General features: G+C 37.1%; 2 protein-coding genes across 2 annotated transcripts; one reads left to right on the forward strand and one right to left on the reverse strand.

Moving 5' to 3' along the window:
* Positions 1-3,663: 3,663 nt before the first annotated feature.
* LOC134004341 (E3 ubiquitin-protein ligase TRIM39-like) lies at positions 3,664-6,688 on the reverse strand. Its single transcript, XM_062443573.1, has 3 exons — positions 6,490-6,688; positions 3,941-4,888; positions 3,664-3,689 (listed from the first exon to the last, which is right to left on the reverse strand). The coding sequence occupies exons 1-3, from the start codon at positions 6,686-6,688 to the stop codon at positions 3,664-3,666; spliced, it is 1,173 nt and encodes a 390-aa protein (XP_062299557.1).
* Positions 6,689-12,450: 5,762 nt separating this feature from the next.
* LOC134004271 (tetraspanin-8-like) lies at positions 12,451-19,384 on the forward strand. The gene is made up of 9 exons (XM_062443489.1): positions 12,451-12,605; positions 14,565-14,621; positions 15,768-15,887; positions 15,955-16,029; positions 16,488-16,583; positions 16,788-16,886; positions 18,002-18,034; positions 18,128-18,211; positions 18,607-19,384. The coding sequence occupies exons 1-9, from the start codon at positions 12,546-12,548 to the stop codon at positions 18,697-18,699; spliced, it is 717 nt and encodes a 238-aa protein (XP_062299473.1). The 5' UTR covers positions 12,451-12,545; the 3' UTR covers positions 18,700-19,384.
* The last annotated feature ends 1,943 nt before the right edge of the window (positions 19,385-21,327 follow it).

Here is a 21,327-nt window from a genome sequence, read left to right on the forward strand (position 1 = left end):
ACATCTGAGGCACTGGTATCTGTTATCCATTTTCAGCTTTTGGTATTTGGCTCTCAGAGATGAAGTGAAGCTGTGTGCAGATAACAGTGTGTGTAATGATGTGCAGCAGTGTGTGCTGTGATAAACGTTTTGCAGAGTGAATGTGAGTGAAGGTGAACACAGAGCCACATCACACAGAAGTGATGTGCAGCCAATCCCTGAAGACTATATGAGACCCACGGGACGCATGCAGTCATGAACACAACTTTCATACGGGAGTTGCAGCTCTACTTGCTTCACTTAGACGTACAATAACACACAAAGAGCAGCCAATAAGGGATCTTAATGAATTGATTTGATTCACTTCTTTTGATTTAAAACTTGAATTAATCTTGTCACTTCTAGTTCAGTTAACTAATCAGTGAGTTCTGCGTCTTCAAAACAACTTTGAACAAATTATTCAGTATAAAATACCAAAACACTAAACAAAATTCAACGATTCAACACGAAAGTAAATTGATAAATAACTAAATAAAAAATTCCAGGAGTATAAACCATGAGAGGAGACTAAGAAGAGATCAAATATTTGGTTTCGAGTTAGAGAGGAGAGAGAGACATAGCGAGAACCGAGACACACAGATGCTCTTTGTTTCAGTTTCGTTTTCCTCCTCTGCATTTCTCCATATCATTACATCCCACTCATGTAGCTCTAAACACGCACAACACGGATAAATATGTGTTGTAGTTTCCTCATCTGTTACTGTAATAATGCCCTCTCCCCTTTCCTGAAAGATCTGTACAGTTCCCGCTGTATTTTTGTTTCTACACTTTAAAGACGGCATCTCAATTTTCGTTGTGCTTTGTACAATGACAATAACGACTTTTCTATTCTATATATTCTATTCAAATACTTCTATCATTTTGAAATTCTTTATGGATCCAATTTGAACGCTGTGATTACCTGATTCCTCAGATGCGGTGGGAAGGCACACAAGGACTGCGCCACAGACGAGCACAACGTTGACAATGACGAGTGAGGACGATCCTTACATTGTAATTTGATCAGCCAAAATGTATGTTTGTTCCAAGTTTACAATAAATTCGATGTTATGTCCAGTTTCTTCGTGACAATCCAGCGCACACATCAGATATACACGTTGAGAATCGATGTAAACAAAGAAGAAGGGAAGGGGAGAAAACAGAGGAGTGGTCACAATCCCACACGTGTCTCTTATTGGCTACAGATGTTGGTGAGAGATCAACACGTATGATGTCAAGTCAAGGCCGTAGCCAGGACTTTTCAAATACTGAGGTCAAAACTAAGACCATGGCTTATAGAATCGTTCTGTAATCCATGATGTATTTATGTCGCTTTCTTGCTGTGTATTTCTCAGTCATGGTCACTCTTGTGGTCCAGTTCTTTCTCATCACTTCCAATTTTGCAACTTAAATCAACTCATATTTCAGTATTCTACAACTTCCATGGTTGTATATTTAAAAATTATAAGTGCATTATATTATTTTCTTTGTTTGTTCTTAAAATGTGGAATGGAGCACAGCCTGCTGGGAAAGGGAGAAAAGGGTTCATCCAATGAATGAACAGTTTGCAAAATCGGGTCCAAAAAGTCCAATTCACAAAAGTAGACAACATATATCTGGTGATTTTCAAGTGGCAGTTCACATCTACTGCAGCGAATATTTTTTCTGGAAGTGAGCACTATATAACAGCGACTTAAAAATCTCTAGTAATATGCTGTGTTTATTTGTGAATTTGTGAAGAATCTGCTCACGGAAGCGCAACACAGCTGGAGCTATTCGGTAAGGAAAACAAATTATAATTGTTAAATTGGAAACAAGTTGGGACATAACACCAGGGCCGGTGGATTTCAAGACCTCACTCCACCGCTGGCTATAGCCGACTACTTTCGTTTTTACATGGCAGCGGTATCTGCAAGTACGTGTCACGTGACGGTCCGTTGATGCAAGGATAATTGTCTCGTTGGCTATTTTCACTTCACAATGAAACAAAACTTCAAGAAAAAAATACCGAGGACATGACCTCGGTGTCCTCAATGGTAGCTACGGCCAAGTGTCAAGTATGAACACTGACTTCAATAATATTAATGGTGCTTGACCACATTAATAGTATAGAGTGCCCCATAGCTGAAAGACCTGAACAAAGATTAACATATTACTCATTTTTAACAATCCCAATTTCTCAGCAGAAATAATTTACATAATTATCTTGGCAAATTATAATATCAATAAAATGATATGGCTTAACATTTCACCATCCTTTTTATGTTTTTAAAGATGTTTTCATACATATTTCCCTACTATTAAAAAACTTAAATCAAAAATTGTAAATTAAAAAATGGGCATTTCACATTTACTCCAGTTTTCTTTCCTTGCCCTATTTTTGTTTTTAAATCATTTGTTGTACAATCACTTTTATTTGTATTATTGTGATACTGTGAAATATATTAACAGCAACTTATACAATGAACCCTTGTCTGAATTGTATTTACTCAATTAACTTTCTCTCTCTCTCTCTCTCTCTCTCTCTCTCTCTCTCTCTCTCTCTCTCTCTCTCTCTCTCTCTCTCTCTCTCTCTCTCTCTCTCTCTCTCTCTCTCTCTCTCTCTCTCTCGAAAAGAGTTGCAAAGCGATGCAACACACACATCTGCAGTATAATCCATCACATTAAACAGGGCTTGGCACCATCTAGTGGTATAATCTGGTACTACAAACAAACCGCAGTATATTTTCTGACTTCAGGCCTTTCCCACTACAGAAACTTACCTACTATTAACTCAATTTGTACTCATTGTCCACTTGGAGCCACATTTCTGGAATTAATCTCAGCAATGGCATTAAATCAAATTGCAGGTTCTCACTACCAAACAAATGTTTAAGTTTCATGTTTTGCTGATGTCAATATTAAACTGTTCTTTGTGTAGAAAAGTTAAATTTAGGTCAGATTATAGTTGTCATTTCAAACATAAACACAATTTCAAACCTTCTATTAAACATGTTTAGAACATTTTAAATTTAAAGGCCCGAAGATGAATGTTATTGTAAATTATGTTATTGTCCTCTATGGTCCTTTCTGGGTTGTAAAATAACATGGAAAAGCAACATAAAACCAACCACCTAATATCTCTTTAAGTTCCTTTTTTTTAATGACCAAAAACCTTTTTTTTTAATCTTCCTTCATGATTTTGCATATTCTTGCAAACTCTCTGAAATGTCCTTTAAAAAAAAGTATATGCATAATTAATTATTATACTTATTTGAAAACATTTAGAACTTGATTTTCTTTTACTTAATATGAATTTAATGTAATAATAATAATAATAATAATAAATCACATTTATATAGCGCTTTATGCAGTACTCAAAGACGCTTTACAATTTCCCTATTTCCCTATTAAAACTATGTAAACAAATCTTTATTAATTATAGAAGGTTAAAAAACTTCCTCTAATTATTATTATTGTCATTTCTGTATATCTTTCAGAAGAGGTGATGATAATTTAATTTTACATTTGTCTAAATTAGACTTCCGGTCCTTCCTGGGTTGTAAAATAGGATGGAAAAGCAACACAAAACCAACCACCTAATCTCTTTAAGTTCTTATAGGTGTAGGGAGGCTCCAGGATACGAAGTGGAAGTGGAAAAGCAGCTCAAGCTTTGTTTTTTAGTGTGGTACCTGAAAAGATATTATATTTTATAGTACATTTGATACATTTGTTAGTATCATCTATACATATTTTGTTCAGTGTTCTCAGTAATATTCAGTTATTTTGGTTAAGTGTTTGTAATTGTACCCGACAGCAGGGGGCAGAGTGAAACTGTCTATCTTAAAGTACTGCCAGACTAGTAGTTAAAGAGTGAACTTTTTTTGAGAAGATGATGCATCTAAACAGTGTAATTGACCAGAGAGATGATAAGAGTTTGTACCACCATGATGGACACCGGGACTGAAGAATGGGAAGAGTTTCTCATTGAAGGAACAATCAGTAAAGCAGTGGATATGTTCTGCAGCATCTACGTCATAAAAGGAGACTAAACAGTTCTCATAATCCACAAACACGCCCACTTTCTTTGGCTGATATGCTACACTAAGAGAGACAGCAGAAACTTTGTACTTATCTCCATTCCTCAAACATATAGTCCAGTAGCCATGGTCAGGCTTTGCAGAGATTGATCCCTTCCTAATGACAGACTCCTTGACAACACCTAAATCCCAGGCAGTCTTCCCTTTAACCTGAACCTCAAAGTAAAATCTACCTGAAGAAAAACCCTGCTCTCCCAGGACATTGATAGCAGGTTTAAATCTTTCTGGCTTGTCTGGGAGGTTTTGATGTACCCCAGTATCACCACAGTATATTTGATTCCCATCGTCAGACAAGATGAGGTTGGAATTTGCTGTATCAGAATCTAGAGTCACGTCCACTGCAAACTGCGTCTTCATCTCTTTGATGACATTTTCCACAGCTGTGTTCACATTTTCCTTATATGATGGGGGAGGGACACTGACTTTTAGTAAGTCAAGGTGGTCTTTGGTGCATGAGAGTTTCTCCATCTCAGTCCTTCTCTTAGTCAGCTCAGAGATTTCCTGCGCCAGCTCTTGGATGAATCCTTCGGCCTGTTTCTGTGACTTTTTCTGCTTTTCCTCAATTGTGTCAATGAGATTGGCCAGACTTCTCTCTACAGACTGCTGCAAATCAGTAAAGACCTGCAGACTGTCTGCAATCTGTTTGTGTGCAGATTTCTTGCTGGGCTTGGCTGAGTTCTTCATCTGTCTCTCCTGGATCATCAGTTTTATTTTAGCCTCCATCTTCCCCAGCATGGACTTCACTCTTTCATATTCATTTTTGAGAAGGACAGAGTCAGTGGTCTTGAGGTCTGAAGTAGATGCGTGTGAAACATCTTTCCTGTTTACAAAGAAACTACCCCAATAAGTATGAGAACTAGGTCAGACCATGCCGGCTACTGGGGACTGGTTAACCATAATAGGTTTCCATGCTCTGCAGAACTCTGTTTTAACGTCACTTTACCTCACCTCGAAACCTGCAAATAACCCCCCCCCCCCCCCCCCCCCCCCCCCCCCCTCTGAGATGGAGACAGGCACGCTTCAGCAAGAGCTTGGTCCGGTCCACCACCTCAGCACTCAATAACCTCATATGGACCCTCCTGAGCGTTATATATGTGTCGGTTGTTCAATGTCTGGTGGTGTTTGTGCAGTGTGTGTGTATTTATATGTTGCTCATGTTTGGTGGTGTTTGTACAGTGGGTGTGTGTATGTATATTGTTCATGTTTGGTGGTGTTTCTGACAGACTGTTAAAAATTAATTTCCCCATGGGACAATAAAGGCTATCTATCTCTATAGTTACCAAAACCCTGAAAATACATAAATAAATTAGATGAAAAATAGATTACTTAATTATGGGAAAGTGAATCAGTGTAGAAATGATTTGAATATTAAATAAATACATAATTTAAAAAAAAATCATTTTAAACTATATTAATGTAATAATAGTTAAACCGGCTCCCCTTTAAAGACCATGTTGAGACGAAGCATGTTCTCTTCCCACCTGAGCAGCGACACAGATAGACAAAAGTAGACAAAAGATTTGTCAACCCTGAAAACAACCTGGTGCTCTTCGCCAAAGGAAGCCTTGGTGAGTTAACTATCAACTGCAGCTTAGTATGATGGTGAAGTGGCAAAGTCAGAGAAATAAAAGTAGAAACATTAGCTGCAGCCGCACTAGCGGTAACACCTGTTGAGGTGGAATTTTGAGCTGTGTAATTATGGCTTTGTGGGTACAAGGCCATGTCTTCCTCTTCGTCTTCTTGTTTTGTTAATAATGCTCAGTGACAGTCTCAGAAACCATGTTTGTTTCCTGCGTGAAACAGAAACAAAGACCATCAACACAAGTCACATAAACTTCTAGAGGTTGGTAACAGATAAGGGAGTATTTACCCCATACTTCAGGGATCACTCCTCTGCAGCAGCTTGTATGTCTGTATCGAGTCTGAGTGTGCCATGCTCTGAGTATTAAAGAAAGTGTGACATCACTGTATTGAGAAGTTGTTTCTTTCCTCGTTGACAGCAAGTGCATGAGGTCAATTACCACAGCAACACAAAATGGACATATAAGTTAATATGGCAACTTAGTTTTTTTACAAAGAAGTCACTGAACAACATCGGCTTCAATTTGTAGAGGTGTCTGTGTTCATGCCTACAAATATAAATCTCTTTAGCTGTTCCACTTTATTCACCAGCAAGTCTGTAAATGTGTAAAGCCAACAGCCAAACGTTGGTCTGTGCCCCTGGTTTTCTCCATTTTTAAGCTGAATTTGTTAATTTTGACATGTGTGAGGTAAGAGAGAATATGTGATGATACATATGAGGTAAACCCTGCATGTCCATCATGTACACTCACTTGTTTGCTATATTTGGAGCTTGTCTGATGCTGTGGCCAAAGGCTTATCTGTGTAAAACCATAAGGTGATAAGAAGCGCTGGCCAGGTGCCAGAAATCTTTTTGTGGGGGCTGGGAGGGACACTCCACTTCCGTAGATATTGCAGATCTTCTTTATGCCTTTACTGACTGTTCCTTCACTGAGAAACTCTACCCATTCTTCAGTCTCTGTACTAGAGATGGTGGTCCTGTCAATCACCAACTGAACCTCCAGACACATTATGTGGGGGAACAGAAAGAACAATATGAAAGAAAGAAGGCAGATCTGAAGAGCATGCAGCAGTTTGCAGTGGAGGTAACTCTGGATCCTGATACAGCACATCCTGCTCTCATCCTGTCTGATGATGGGAAACAAGTACATCATGGAGATGTGAGAAAGAAATTACCAGACAACCCTGAAAGATTTAACTGTTGTGTTAATGTCTTAGGAAGGCAGAGTTTTTCAGGGAGGTTCAGGTCAAAGGGAAGACTGCCTGGACTTTAGGAATGGCCAAAGAGTCGATCGATAAGAAGGGGGATGTCTTGGTGGCATGATGTGTCAATTTCTATTATTTTCTTATTTTCTATAAATAAAATACATTTTGGATGAATCTCATTCTGCCACGTGTTTGTTATTTGAACATACATAGCTAATTAAATGAAAATAATAAAAAGGTTGTTTTTTTTTATTACCAATATTTTATAATTCGTGATAAATAATATAACTATTTTATTTATATACTAGGACTGCCACTGAATGTTGAAACAAATCCTGTTAGCAGTTTTGTGAATTGCATTTTTCCTTATTATTTACCTTTTATTGTTCTGACAGCTCAGGTCCCAATCAACAGAAAATACCTCTTTTTGTATGTTTTTTTTTGTTAAACCTATCTGACATCAACATTTAGCTGTTTAAAAAAAAATTATTATTTATAATTTAATATAACTTCCACAGCTCACGTCCAAGCAGCAGCATATTGTTTGTGCACTTTTTTGCACTGTCAATTTTAAATATGAAGGGGTGGAAATGAAAATGAAAATTAATGCAAATACATAATATTTGTATACTTGAATAAATAATAATTAAATGCAGAGGTAGTTATTTAACAATATGTTAAGGAGTAGTTACATTTATACAGTGTGAAAATTAGTTTGACACCTCTGATATAGGAGATACAAATCAAAGAGGTGTTTAAAGGCCATAACCTAGTTTCTCAGTTGTGGTTGATGCAGATTTTCCATGAATATAGATTTGAACAGTTTTAATTTTTTTTACATAACGGCTCATACAGTCCTTATGAGCAATACGCTTTAAGAGTATCCAACTTTATAATTCATACCTAAATTATATGTTTGTTAACTTTGATTATTGCTTATGCATTGAATTTGCTCTACATTTCAACAAATCATCCGTGTTTTGTGTCAAACGTCAGTCTGTGGTTTGCCTTTGCTTTTAGGGGAAACATACGTCCCTAACAGTAACAATAAGGTGCCAGAGGCCGGAAATATAGCATATACCTCTGTATTTGTGGTTAACACCTGCCAAGTTCTCATGACAAAGTTTCACCCTGCAAAAGAGTACGACCACTTCCTGCAGAAGCTGGCAGTTGAAGGGTTGTTAGGACAATGTGTTGACACCTGAATAGGCCTCTACCAACGTTATAAACGCCAGAATGGAATCATTGGGTACTTCTCAATTCTCTTAAATTGCATTCACGTTTCCCTCACTTGTGTCTTTTTCTTGCATCTGTCCTGTCCACTGTGGATTCATGGAGAGACGCAAGGAAACCACTCAAGGAGAGAGCAATATATTATTAATAATAATAATACTAATAAAATAAGTGTTGAGAAATGAGACGTCCTTCTCTCTGAAGCGTCGAAGCAGCGTCTTTCTCTGATGATGGCTGTCAGTCAGCTTTAACAGCTGTAGCAACCTTTGATGGAGTTTGTGTCTCCACACATGTGCTGATATTAATAAAGGTGCAGTTATTACTGACAGAGCAGCAGTGTTTTCTCTCTGTTAAATGATATATTATATTACCTATCTGACAAACACCTGCACATGGATAATAACCTGCTTTCCACTGTGTCCTGCTCAGAGACATTTGAAGCAGAAAGAGCTGCCAGTAGAACGTATTTATGTTATTTATTCATTGTTTGCATCTGTATTTATTGATATTCTGATTGTGAATTCATTATTTAATAATGATTAGGGTTTTTTTCAGGCACAGAAACCTTTATTTGACAGTTGACAAACAGGAAATAATGGGAAAAAGAGGGGGTGTTCTTTCTGAAGAAGTTTTTTATGGTTATTTTGTTGATCGTATTACGGAAGCTTATTGCATTCATTCAATAAAAAAAAAATACAGATCCTGTTTTTCTGAGTAATTTTTTCAGTTTTTCTGAGTAATTATTTGTTTTTCTGAGTAATTTTTTTTTTCCTGTTTTTCTGAGTAATTTTTTCCCCCCTGTTTTTCTGAGTAATTTTTTCCCCTTGTTTTTCTGAGTAATTTTTTCCCCTTGTTTTTCTGAGTAATTTTTTTCCCTGTTTTTTTGAGTAATTTTTTTCCCTGTTTTTCTGAGTAATTTTTTCTCTACTTCGAAATCTCGCGATAACACCTCACTTGCAAGTGACTCCTGCAGCTCCTGCTCCTGCTATGACCCGTCTTCAGCTCTCTACTCCACCGGGGTCAATTAAGGTGAGGCAAGTTACACACAGGGTATGATACACATGATTTCAGTTTAGTTAGCCATTAAATAAAGGTTGATTGAATTCCCCTCTAACCCTTTCAGTTCTGTACTGATGCTGATGAAAAAAAACATCTGCTTTTATCTGTAAAATGTCACCATCATCATTGCATGTTGGCTCCAGCAGCTTGACCTAGCAGAACTGCAAAAAAAAATCTTGAGGATACGTCTTGACCGAGTTACATTCAAGAACCTGTTTTCAATGACGGAAAAATTCACTTAAGCGGTCATTTTTATCGATCGATCAGCTGTGTTTACACAGAGCGATCAGCTGTGTTTACAGTTTCAGGTGTCATAGTTGGAGTCCGTCTGTCGCACTCTAACCGCTGCTGTTCGGGTGGAGTGGGTGCTGTGTGCTCGCTGTGACTCTGGAGCTGTGTCCCAGCTGCAGCCTGAACTGACACACAGCTTTGGACTAGGATGCTGCGTTAGCTAATGTTAGCTTAGCTCGCCGTCATGCCGTGCTCTGACCTGTCTCGTCCTCTTCATGGAGCGTGTTTGATTACATGTAGGACGCTAGAGGGCACTGAGTGCTTTGTTGTGCTCTGTCTTTCAATTCAATGAAATTTTATTGATCGCTCAAATGTTGTGGGAACCATATATATCTATGGTGGGAACTGTGTGCCGTTGTAAAACCTCACCAGAACGAACGGAAAAGAACGGAGCAACGCAGCGTTCGGTAACGGAAACGTTATTAGTTACTGAAAAAAGTAACGGCGTTACTAGGCTAATAACGCGTTACTACCCAACACTGCTCATAGCCTATGAGTCATAGGCTACGATTAGCATATAGCTTAATATTATGACAGCATGTGGGCTCGTTTTATTTGTGCCAAGCCAATAAAATGGAAGAAAGGCGATTCACTTTTGACAAAAGAAACTGTCCGGCATGATGGAAACAAAACTGTTAGCGGCTAACTAAACTGAAATCATGTGTATCATACCCTGTGTGTAACTTGCCTCACCTTAATTGACCCCGGTGGAGTAGAGAGCTGAAGACGGGTCATAGCAGGAGCAGGAGCTGCAGGAGTCACTTGCAAGTGAGGTGTTATCGCGAGATTTCGAAGTAGAGAAAAAATTACTCAGAAAAACAGGAAAAAAAAAATTACTCAGAAAAACAGAAATAATTACTCAGAAAAACTGATCCAAAAAAAATTACTCAGAAAAACAGGAAAAAAATTACTCAGAAAAACTGATCCAAAAAAATTACTCAGAAAAACAGAAATAATTACTCAGAAAAACTGATCCAAAAAAAATTACTCAGAAAAACAGGAAAAAAATTACTCAGAAAAACTGATCCAAAAAAATTACTCAGAAAAACAGAAATAATTACTCAGAAAAACTGATTTAAAAAAAAATTACTCAGAAAAACAGAAAAAATTACTCAGAAAAACTGATTTTAGAAAAAATTACTCAGAAAAACAGGATCTGTATTTTTTTTTATTGAATGAATGCAATAAGCTTCCGTATCAGATAGACAGTTAACAGAGTTTTAACTAGATGGCGAATCAGAAAACCAAATATAACACTTGAGTTTATGTTGTAATGTCTCCACTTTGGTGTCAAACAGCAGTGATGTTCAGTATCAGATCAGTCTGATCAGCTGCAGGTGTTGGCAGGTAAAAAACTTCTGTGGAGGCTGCAAAGGCGTAGAGAGCAGCCTGAATGAGGACACTAAGCAAGAGAGAGGGAGGTGCATCTATAGAAGCGGTTTTTGAGAGATGTTGGGGAATTTCCATGGGGGGTGGGGAATTCATCAGAAAGTAAGCTGAGGTTAAAAAAAAAAAAAAAAAAAAAAAATTAATGAAAGAGAAAAATCAGCATCAACATCTTAAGAGTCTAAAGAGCAACTGTATTGTTCATCTCTGAATCCTGTATCTGAACACTGAATCCTACTTAATTAGTTTTATTAAATCAAATTAAGATTCATTTATCTCTGCTCAAGTATAAATTCCCTAAAATAATTATTATTGTCATTCTTTCTTTCTTATTTGGACAAAAAATGTAATAAGAAAAAGGTCAGTTAATGAGTATGTTCCTCTGGTACTAATGATACTAATGATGCATTTTTAATGGCAGCAAAAATATATTAAAACATTTGAAAAGTATGAAAACAACAGAAAATACTCTCACTTTCATTCTCTGTCTGATAAAGTTACAGATGACATGGAGGTTTTGAACAGTCACACTGATGAGGAAGAATGAGGTGAAATAATCATTAAATCTGCTATAATCCATATATTTATATATTTATATTAACAAAGGGTCTAATGAGTGCTGTACATGTGATGTGTAGTGTAGTTACATGTAGTGATGATCCCACAGTAGCCATATGTTTTCGGACTGGATTTGAAAGTATCAACAGGGCCCACTACCCCAATGTGCAGTAGTAGATTATTCCAGAGAATGAGGAACTTGATGGGCAACGGCTCAACTGCCCCAAGAGTTTTGATTTAAATGAGGAACAGTAAGTAACTGCCATCAAGGAAACATAAAGCATGTGTTGGTAGTATAAGGAGCAATAAGACCGGGTTGTAATGATGGAAAGGAGAAATGCAGAAGAGGAGGACAAAACTGAAACTAAGAGCGTCTGTTTGTCTTTGTCCTCACCACTTCTCTCTCCTCTCCAGACCACTATTGTCTCTCTCACGCTGACTTCATTTTTTTGCAACAACAATGCCTTATTTTACCCTTAACGTTAACCAACCAAGAGAAATATCCTCCTCTTGTCCTGAATCGATACTAAAGTATTTCATTATTTTATGAATGATGCAACAGATAAACCTTATGTGTTAGTAACAACCGGCATTTGACAGTGTTGTCATGGAAACATCTTGTTATTAGAGCAGCAGTCCCCATTAACTTGAAACCAAATATTTATATCTCCTCTCATAGTTTATACTTGAACTTGGTGGTATTTTATACTGAATAATTTGTTCAAAGTTGTTTTGAAGACAGAACTCACTGATTAGTTAACTGAACTAGAAGTGACAAGATTAATTCAAGTTTTAAATCAAAAGAAGTGAATCAAATCAATTAATTTAGATCCCTTATTGGCTGCTCTTTGTGTGTTATTGTACGTCTAAGTGAAGCACTTAGAGCTGCAGCTCCCGTATGAAAGTTGTGTTCATGACTGCATGCGTCCCGTGGTCTCATATAGTCTTCAGGGATTGGCTGCACATCACTTCTGTGTGATGTGGCTCTGTGTTCATCTTCACTCACATTCACTCTGCAAAACGTTTATCACAGCACACACTGCTGCACATCATCACACACACACACACACACACACTGTGTTATCTGCACACAGCTTCACTTCATCTCTGAGAGCCAAATACCAAAACCTGAAAATGGGGAAAATTAATGAATGCCTCAAAAAAATGTTTATCTTCTTCAACTCATTGTTTCTGGTAAGTAGAAAAGCTTTTCAGATTATTTCTGGGTTCTTTGGATCTTTTGTGTCGTCTTTTGTTTTTTGTTTGTTAGAATCTGTGTGTGGTGCAATGTATAAGAAAGACTATTAAATAATGTTCTTAAAGTGTGCTAAAACTGAACAACTATTTCTTTATTTATTATACTTAAATAGTATTAGTGTATAAACGTTTTAATTGTATTAAGTATACTCAATTGTGCTAAAATTGAACTATTGATTATACATTGAAAATGTATGAATTAGTTTGTTTGCTCATGCTGTTCTTTAATTTTTGTACAAGTGAAATACATTTATAATGTAATGTTAATTGTACTTTTACACCTAACATTACTTTTACGTTAGTCTACAAGTGTATTTTTACATTCTGCTTGAGCATTTTCCAACTTTAAGTGTACTTGAAAACTTTAAAGTGTAATACCAGTGTGTTTAAATATCATCCACTGCATCAAACTTAAACTGTACATGGAATGTACTACTAATAGATTAAAAGTACATTTACATATTTATATACATTAGTATATGTTCATATATATAAGTATATTTATACATATTGCTTGAGCATTTCCACTTTAAGTGTAACTTAATAATCCTAAAATGTATAAGTGAGACTATAAACTGTACCAACATGTACTTGGAAAAATGTGAAGCATTTACAAATGTATGCCATGTAAATCATAATATTATAATATAGCTGTGTGTCTGTATTTAATGTTAGTATACACCACAGAGAAATTAAGTTTAATTTTGTTTATATTGTAAATACACTGTAATACTCATCTCTGGGAAATTGAATCGAAAGCAACTCGACTTGTTGTGTGTCTGTTGAGACGTTTTGCCTCTTATCCAAAGGGCTTCATCCGTTCATGCGTATCTGACTAGTCTGGGCTAGTCAGTCTGTCTTCACAGACATACAACAAGTCCAGTTGCTTTCGATTCAGTTGCCCAGAGATAACCATGACCTGGACGAATGAGAACATTCACAGACAAACTGTAATACTGTTAAAGTGGCAATCTCGAAGATCTCACATTCGTTGTCTTTTGTGGCGATAAGCAGTAATTTTGGACCTCACTCAACCTCACCACCAGAAATCCAAACAGTGTCGCCTCCGCTAGGAGTGACTGGAAAAACCAGTACACCACTTCCCACAGACCAAGCACTGGGGGAAAAATGTTTGTGATGAGACATTTCTGTAAGCGTTTGCGTCGGCCCTTATTCAATATCAAGTGTGATGAAGAAAGTCTCTAGTGTTCAGTTTTTAGCTCTCTGTGTCCCTCTAGTGTATCTAAGCAGAAATTACAGACACTCTCTCAGGAAGTCAATGTGGCGAAATAAAAAAATCCTGATATGCAATAGTACAAAACAAAGAAAAGAAGAAGTGAAATATTAAAAAGATGTTTGATGTTTTGAAATCTACATATTGAGTTTTACGGTTTCACTCTGAGACTAGAAATATTTTTTCCATTTTCAAATGTATGTGAAAACTTTAAGAATAATGTAAAAACGTATGTAAGGAAGGTTAAAATAATCTGTGGCAGTAAATAATTATATCATATTTTGTGTTTTTAAATTATAGTTTTATCATTTTGAATGCTCTATTTCCCCCTTCAAGGCTCCCACCACACAATGCCTTTACACTGCCCCAACTTTAAAGTCAAACCTTGGATTTCATGTTTTTGTGGCTGCACCATTTCATCAAATATAAATATTCTAGACGTTTTGTTCACTATTTTATACATTTTTCCATAAAAGTCGGCCGGATGTATTTACTGTCTTGAGAACTTTAGATTATTCACTAGTATTTACAATAAAGTCATGGAGATTTCTAAATATGGTGACATTACAGGGTTTACAGATTCAAAAACTGTGATAAATTCTTCTTTGATAAATAAAGAATATAATATATAAAATATAATTCTTTTGCTCATGTGTCCATAGGGGTTTGGATGCATGATGATCTACGGATTATTCAAGGCCTCTGCCTACTCCGCTGAGGTAAGCAATTGCATCATTGTTGAATCCTCATTGTATTCTACAGTGTTACATCAAAAAACCAGAAAACCTCAAATCACTAACGTATGTATGTGGTTTTAGTGACCACAAAATAAGGACCAGAAACAGTTAAGTTTCACTTTTATGATTTCTTTTGTACTTACCCAAAACGAACTGTATTTAGTAATCTTTCACTGTGTGTACTTCTATGTTATGAAGTTTAAATAAAGCTTCGTGAAAGGGCCAGCCATTGAATGATCAAAGCTGTGGTGAAAATAATCCAGATTTAAAGTTATGTGAATACCTGTCAAATTGAAGCACTACATTACAATATCATAGTCCACCATTTCTTGTTCTTGAATTACACTTGAATTACTTAATAAAACTATAATATACAGTTGTACAGTGCATGACCACCAAACTCCACTTTCACTCTACAGCCACTGTACTGCTGCACATCCACAAATCAACTTCATTTACATGTTAATACACACACATAAATAAAAAATATACTGACCCTGCAGTAATGTTCTGTTATAATGTCAAATGTTCTGTGAGTTAATGACATGTTTGGGATTGAATGAGTAGGAAGGGGGGCAGGTGCGAGTGTGACGGGGATGAGGGCTGTGCAGGTGCGCGTGCGTGTATGAGAGAGCTAAAGCCACAGTAGGAGTTACGGTTAACTTTATGTTTTGGTTGTTTTGGCGTGGTTATGGTCGACAGTAGCCTAACCTGTACTGTTACAGCAATAAACGGTGGTTTGCTGAATAACACTTCGTTATCTTTTCAACACGTACTGGCCCTTTACATCCCTTCGACTCCACACGTTACTGTAACTTGTGTTCGGCTCGGCTGCCTCTATTATCTCATTGTTAAATTTCTCGATTGGGTCAACGGTTGCTGCCAAATATGCATTTACAACTTTCAATTATTTAAATGGCATTTTCAACTTGCATCCGGTTCTACAAGGTCAGAAAGTCAAGTAATTGAGACACGCAGAGTCACACAGTTTTTGTTTTCATAATGGTATTTGTTGACAATAAGAAATATAGAATACTTCCTGCCTTATTATTTATTGTACTGTTAAAGATAAAGCTCTGTCGTAATTCAGTGTGTGTGTTGTGTTGTTGTGTTGTCGTGGTGGAGCAGATATCGTCAGTTGGGGGCCCGGAAATCGGCTGGGTTTGGGCATTTGCCATCGGTGTCCTTATCGTCTCTTCCCTGGGAATCTACGCTGGCAAATCTGAGAATGACCTCGTCCTCAAAATTGTACGTATAACATTTTTTTTGAGCAATCAAAGCACTGAAATTATTCCTCATGTTGTTTCATGTACAGTTTGCAGGTTTAATGGTGGTTGGACTGGTCATCATGCTGATCTTTGGCTTCATTGTCGTTGCCGGGAGAAACAAGGTAATCTATCACTCACTGCTTATTTGTTCTGTATCTTGATACTTTTGTTCTCTGCATCGATGTATATTTTAATTTTAAAGTTCTCCATGTTGATGCTAAATTGCCAGAACTCTCCTGTTATATATTTTTCTGACCTTTGTGGTGCTATTGCTCTGTTTCTATATCAGTATGCTTAAGTCATCTCTATATATCTATCTTGACACAAGTGCTCTCTCTCTCTCTCTCTATCTTGATACTAATGTTATTGTTTCTGTCAACCATGATGTTCTCTCCATCTTTCTTTCATTATTTGTGTGCTCTTTATCTTTATGTAACCTTCACAAACTCTCTCTGTATCTTGATACTAACTCTAGCTGTGTCCAAAATCATTAGTTTCACTACTGTGCACTAAATTTTATTTTTGTCACTTCATGAAACAAATAATGGAAACATAACGTAACATTGGTCTCTGTCTCTAGATTAAAGCCAGCTTTACCTCCGCCTCTTCTGAATATACAAAGCCTTTAATGGACAACGCCGAATTCAAATCAGGACTTCGTGAGCTCCAGCAAAGTGTAATGCCCTCTGTCAACTATTTACCCATAGGAATTTAGTCTAGCTAAACATGTTTCTCGTAGGTTCATCTTGGATAAATGCTTTACAGATTATGTCAAAGAGTGTGTCTCTCTTTAGAATGCAGAAGAACTTCACAGAAATAAGTTAAATTTAACATTTGTTTCCAGCTGCTGAAAGTCACTCTGTCATGTGTCTTGTTGCAGGCCCGGTGCTGTGGAGTGACAAGCGCTACAGACTGGGGTTATGAAATCCCTGAGACCTGTGCGTGCGATTATGGATCTGGATGTACTTCCAAACCTCAAGTTGGTTTTGCTCTTCTGAAACAATCTCCTTAACAATTTGATACAGAAATCCAGTATCACCACTTTTTTTTCGGTCCCTGTTTTGTTTGCAAAATTGCACACATACAATGATGCACAAACATTTCCTGCCTCTAGTTTCAAACTATTTCACTGATCAACAGTTGGTGGCAGTAGCAGCAAAGGCAAAGAAGAACAACACTACATGCTAGTAAAAATGGTTAAAAACAATGTACACTTGTGGGGGGGGGGGGGGGGGGGGGTCCTTTCAATGCATAAGGTAACTCAAGGCACATTTAGGTCATGTGCTAAATTTACTGAAAGTTTTAAAAACCTTCATTTGCTATAAAGGTATCTTTGCGTTTGCTTATTGTAAAGCACTTTGTTCGGTTCTTAGGATAATGGAGCTTAAAACCTAACTAAATAAGTGTGGTAGCTATCTCTCTGGTATTTAAAGAACCAGTGTTTGACATTTAGTGGCATCTAGTGGTGAGGATGCAGAGTGCACCCAACTGAATACTCCTCCCGCCACCCTCCCCTTCCAAGCTATGATGGCCATGAAACACGAAAAATTGTGAAACACCCTCTCCTCACACCGTGTTTGGTTTGTCCATTTTGGACTACTGTGGAAACATGGTGGTACAATATGGCAGGCTACGTGAAAGAGGATCCGCTCCCTATGTAGATATAAAGAGCTCACTATAAGGTAATGAAAACACAGCAATTCCTTATTTAAGGTGATTTTACACTAAGTAAAACATACATATATATATATATATATATATATATATATATATATTCCATTTCTGCCAAGTCTGTTCGGCTAGATACCACTAAATTCTACAAACTGCACCTTTAATGTAAACAGAAACTCAAAGTTGTTCTTTGATTTGGAACAGAGTCATCATTTTTATTAGATCTGATTCAATATTTATGAAGTTTCAGATGCTGCCCAACAATCTGAAAAGCACGTTGTTTCAAGCATCTGGATGCCTTTAGTCTGAATGAGTTTGGTTTCTGCAGTACTTTTATTGTCTGGTATTTGACAGAAGATACATATACATTGGTCTGTTTTGCTTTGTGTATTACGGTGACATTTTATTCTTGCTGTCTTGTAGGGAACGACAGGCCCAGATAAAGTCTATGGTCAGGTAAGCAACCAAACAACCAATCTAAACACCAATCAATCATCCAATCAGTGATCCTTCAAGATAATGACCCTTTCTCCCTCTCCTCCTCTGCAGACCTGTGGTGGCATCCTCTTCGCAATTATGGACACCATCTTCCAGGCTGCCATGGGCATCTACTTTGGATTTGCTGTCACTGCAGTACGTTTCATTGTGAAAAGCTTTACAAGTGAAAAATACTGAATTACAACAGGACTTGGAGCTGCTCTGCATCCTACTGGAAATTGGTTTTGTCCATTGACTGACTGACATTTCTGGTTGTATACAGTTGCAAAGTGCGACAAGTCATTTCTGGAGCTTAACGTTCAGTAATTGATAGAGTAAAATAAAAGTATAAGCTGTTTTAAAGACAGACTGGGTTCAGGTCTCAGTTCTAGGCCCAAGGAGAACTTTCATCCTGCGTACCAGTCTGGGGTAAAAAAATTATGTCTCAGAAAACGAGTTCACATAATTGTTTCACACTTCTGGTCTGAATTCAGGTTGTCTACATGTCTGTCTTTTGAACTGACCCCATATCTTTGTACCTGTCTGTCTAGTTCCTGGGCCTGCTTGTCTCCGTCCTGATGATTCATCAAATCAAACGTCATGACAGCTCCGGAGCGGCGTCCATTTCCATGAAGGGCTTCTGAGACCTTAACCTCTGCACTGTAACAGGAGGACTCAGTGGTCAAAACATAACCTTTTTGCTTTACTTTTTATTAAATGTTCCAAGTGGAGGCTACACATGCAACCAGACAGTCCACTTACAACAAGCATAAAAAAACAGTCAATAAAGACAAAATGTACATATGATTGATTACATGTGTTGATACAGTCTGCAGCCGAAAAACACCAAGAAACAATCCCCACAACCGTCCCATAGGCCCTCACCAATATACATCACTCCCCTCCAGAAATGTAAAAATAACAACAATAATAATAATAATAGTGAATCAATATTGAATCAGAAATGTGCTAGATCTATTTAGAGTGGGAAATTGCTTAAAGTTTCTTGAATTGAGTATTACCAGAAGATTTATCTCAGGCCCTGCAAACATTCAGGCTGAAGTAATGATTTGACTTTCTGAGCTGCACTTTGAAGAATTTGTATGTTTTCCTTCTTTGCTCTTTGTGCTTGAGCAGACTTCTAAAGTTAGTACCTCATAAAATGATAGCTTGCACTGAAATACACTGAGCTTGTAGGGCGGTTTCATCTTCTTACTAACAATTTCTTTTCTCAACTGCAGCAGTTTACCCTGCCAACAGAACTCTCTTTATATGAAATGTAAACTGAAACTATGCAATGTATTATAATTCAACAATAAATTGTGTAGCAAACAGGGTATGTTCGTCTCAATTATTTAAGAGAGAATAACAGTTACATTGACCCAAAAGGAATGGACCCCTGGACATTCCCACATGATATGCAAATATGTGCACAATGCTTTTTGGGGGCATAAAGAGAAAAGAATACTTTGAATAATACAATTGGCAGCATTTCCTAGGACATGCATAAAATCTTTGGATTAATTTATAATTAAGTAATTGGTGATTATGATTTCGAGAAGTCAAAGAAATATTGCTCCATACTTTGACTCTCTGTGGTCTGAAAAGGCCAGCACTGGCAACATTTGCTATTGATCACCAAGTGAATTTGTATGTGAAGGAGGAGCTCTTTGGTGGGGGATTTTACTCTCGTGTCAAATCTATTGAAATGATGCTAAATTTATTGGGCACCAAAACTTTTTAATTTTAGCTCTGCACAAAGACTGGGAGCAGAGGGAAACTGTTGGCCTAGCTCTAGTGCTGTCTTACAATATTACTATTCCTTTAATTTAATCAGAATCTCCATTGAAAATAACTTCTCACATAGATCATGAAACAAAACTTCTGGTTTTGATTGCTCTTATTATTTTTGGAAACATCTGCCAAAAGGTGAAAGATGAAAACTGTGTCACCATGTCACCATCACCATATAATCAATATTTTTGCCTCCTTATGCTCATCTAAGTGTATATGGCAAAAGGTATAAGTAAACTGAAACAGATTTGCTCCCTGTAATCATTCCTCTTGTTCAAACTGACCATTACAAGATCCCTTCAAATCTGCATGCAAATAGATAGATGTTTGGGTGTCCACTTACTTTTGGCCTTGTAGTGAACCTCATCACAGAGTAAACCACCAGCCATTAGATGGCAGTACACACCAGTCAAACTAAACATCAGCTGAGTCAAATGACTGCATGTGGTGAAGAACAGTGAACATTTATCTCCATGATCCAGAGTCAGACATTTATCTCTACACTACACACTGAATGAACTAGAGAAGAAGACAATGAATCTTAAATGACACAGCATCTATTTAGTCAAATCAGAGAAATACTACTGACCTTACTGTATTGCTTGTTTCACTTTACTGTAAATTCAGAAATAAAGGAAGAAATCCAGGTTATATCTTTGTGTTTGTGTTGTTAGGGTTGCAGCTGCACAAGTATGACAACAAAATAACAATTATGTAATTCTTTGCAGTCCCAGTGCTGTGTCAACATTCAGGTGAACTGAATGAGACTTAATCCTGGCTGCTTTAATTATGCCAGTTAATCAAACACAACCACAACAAAGAGACAAGATATGGTTTCAGTTACCTGCAGCTTGCTCTTTAAAAGACTGTGCATGTGACACAATTAAATTCCTGGACGTTTTTTTCTTCTTCTAGACGATTGAGTTCATGCTCCAGGACTTTCTACCTAAAACATGTTTCTTGTGCTTTCTTCAGTCTTTCCATTTACTAAATATGAGACACTTCATATACCTCTGTTTTTGGATATTGCTTCAAATGGCAAATGTCATCTTGAATTACACTTACTGGTCAATAGGGGCAGGTGGGGCATACCAGAAAGAAGTGTGCAAACATTATCTGCAATTCAGTTTAATTTCACAAATGATAAGTCGCTCGCAAATTGCGGATACATTTCTGTGTCTTACAGTTCTCTTCAATACTGATGCATACAGTATGTTGTAAGTTTCTTCTAATTAGTCAAACATGTCGAAATGAGGACAAGAGGAAATGATCTTATGTTGTAATTCAGAGCTCGTCTGTTACAATCTAGATTAAATGGGCCTCTCTGGTTAGGTGGCCAAAAATTTATGAACAAATCTTTTGTATAAATTATTTTTCGAGCTTAATAAAGTCTGGGTCTGTAGTCACACCCAGCTGTCTGTACCTATTGGTGACACGGGCAGGTGAGAGAACCTTTTTGTTCAGTTTGGATAAGCTGG

The sequence above is a fragment of the Scomber scombrus genome, chromosome 22, assembly GCF_963691925.1.
Source record: "Scomber scombrus chromosome 22, fScoSco1.1, whole genome shotgun sequence".
In the NCBI taxonomy this organism is placed as follows: domain Eukaryota; kingdom Metazoa; phylum Chordata; class Actinopteri; order Scombriformes; family Scombridae; genus Scomber; species Scomber scombrus.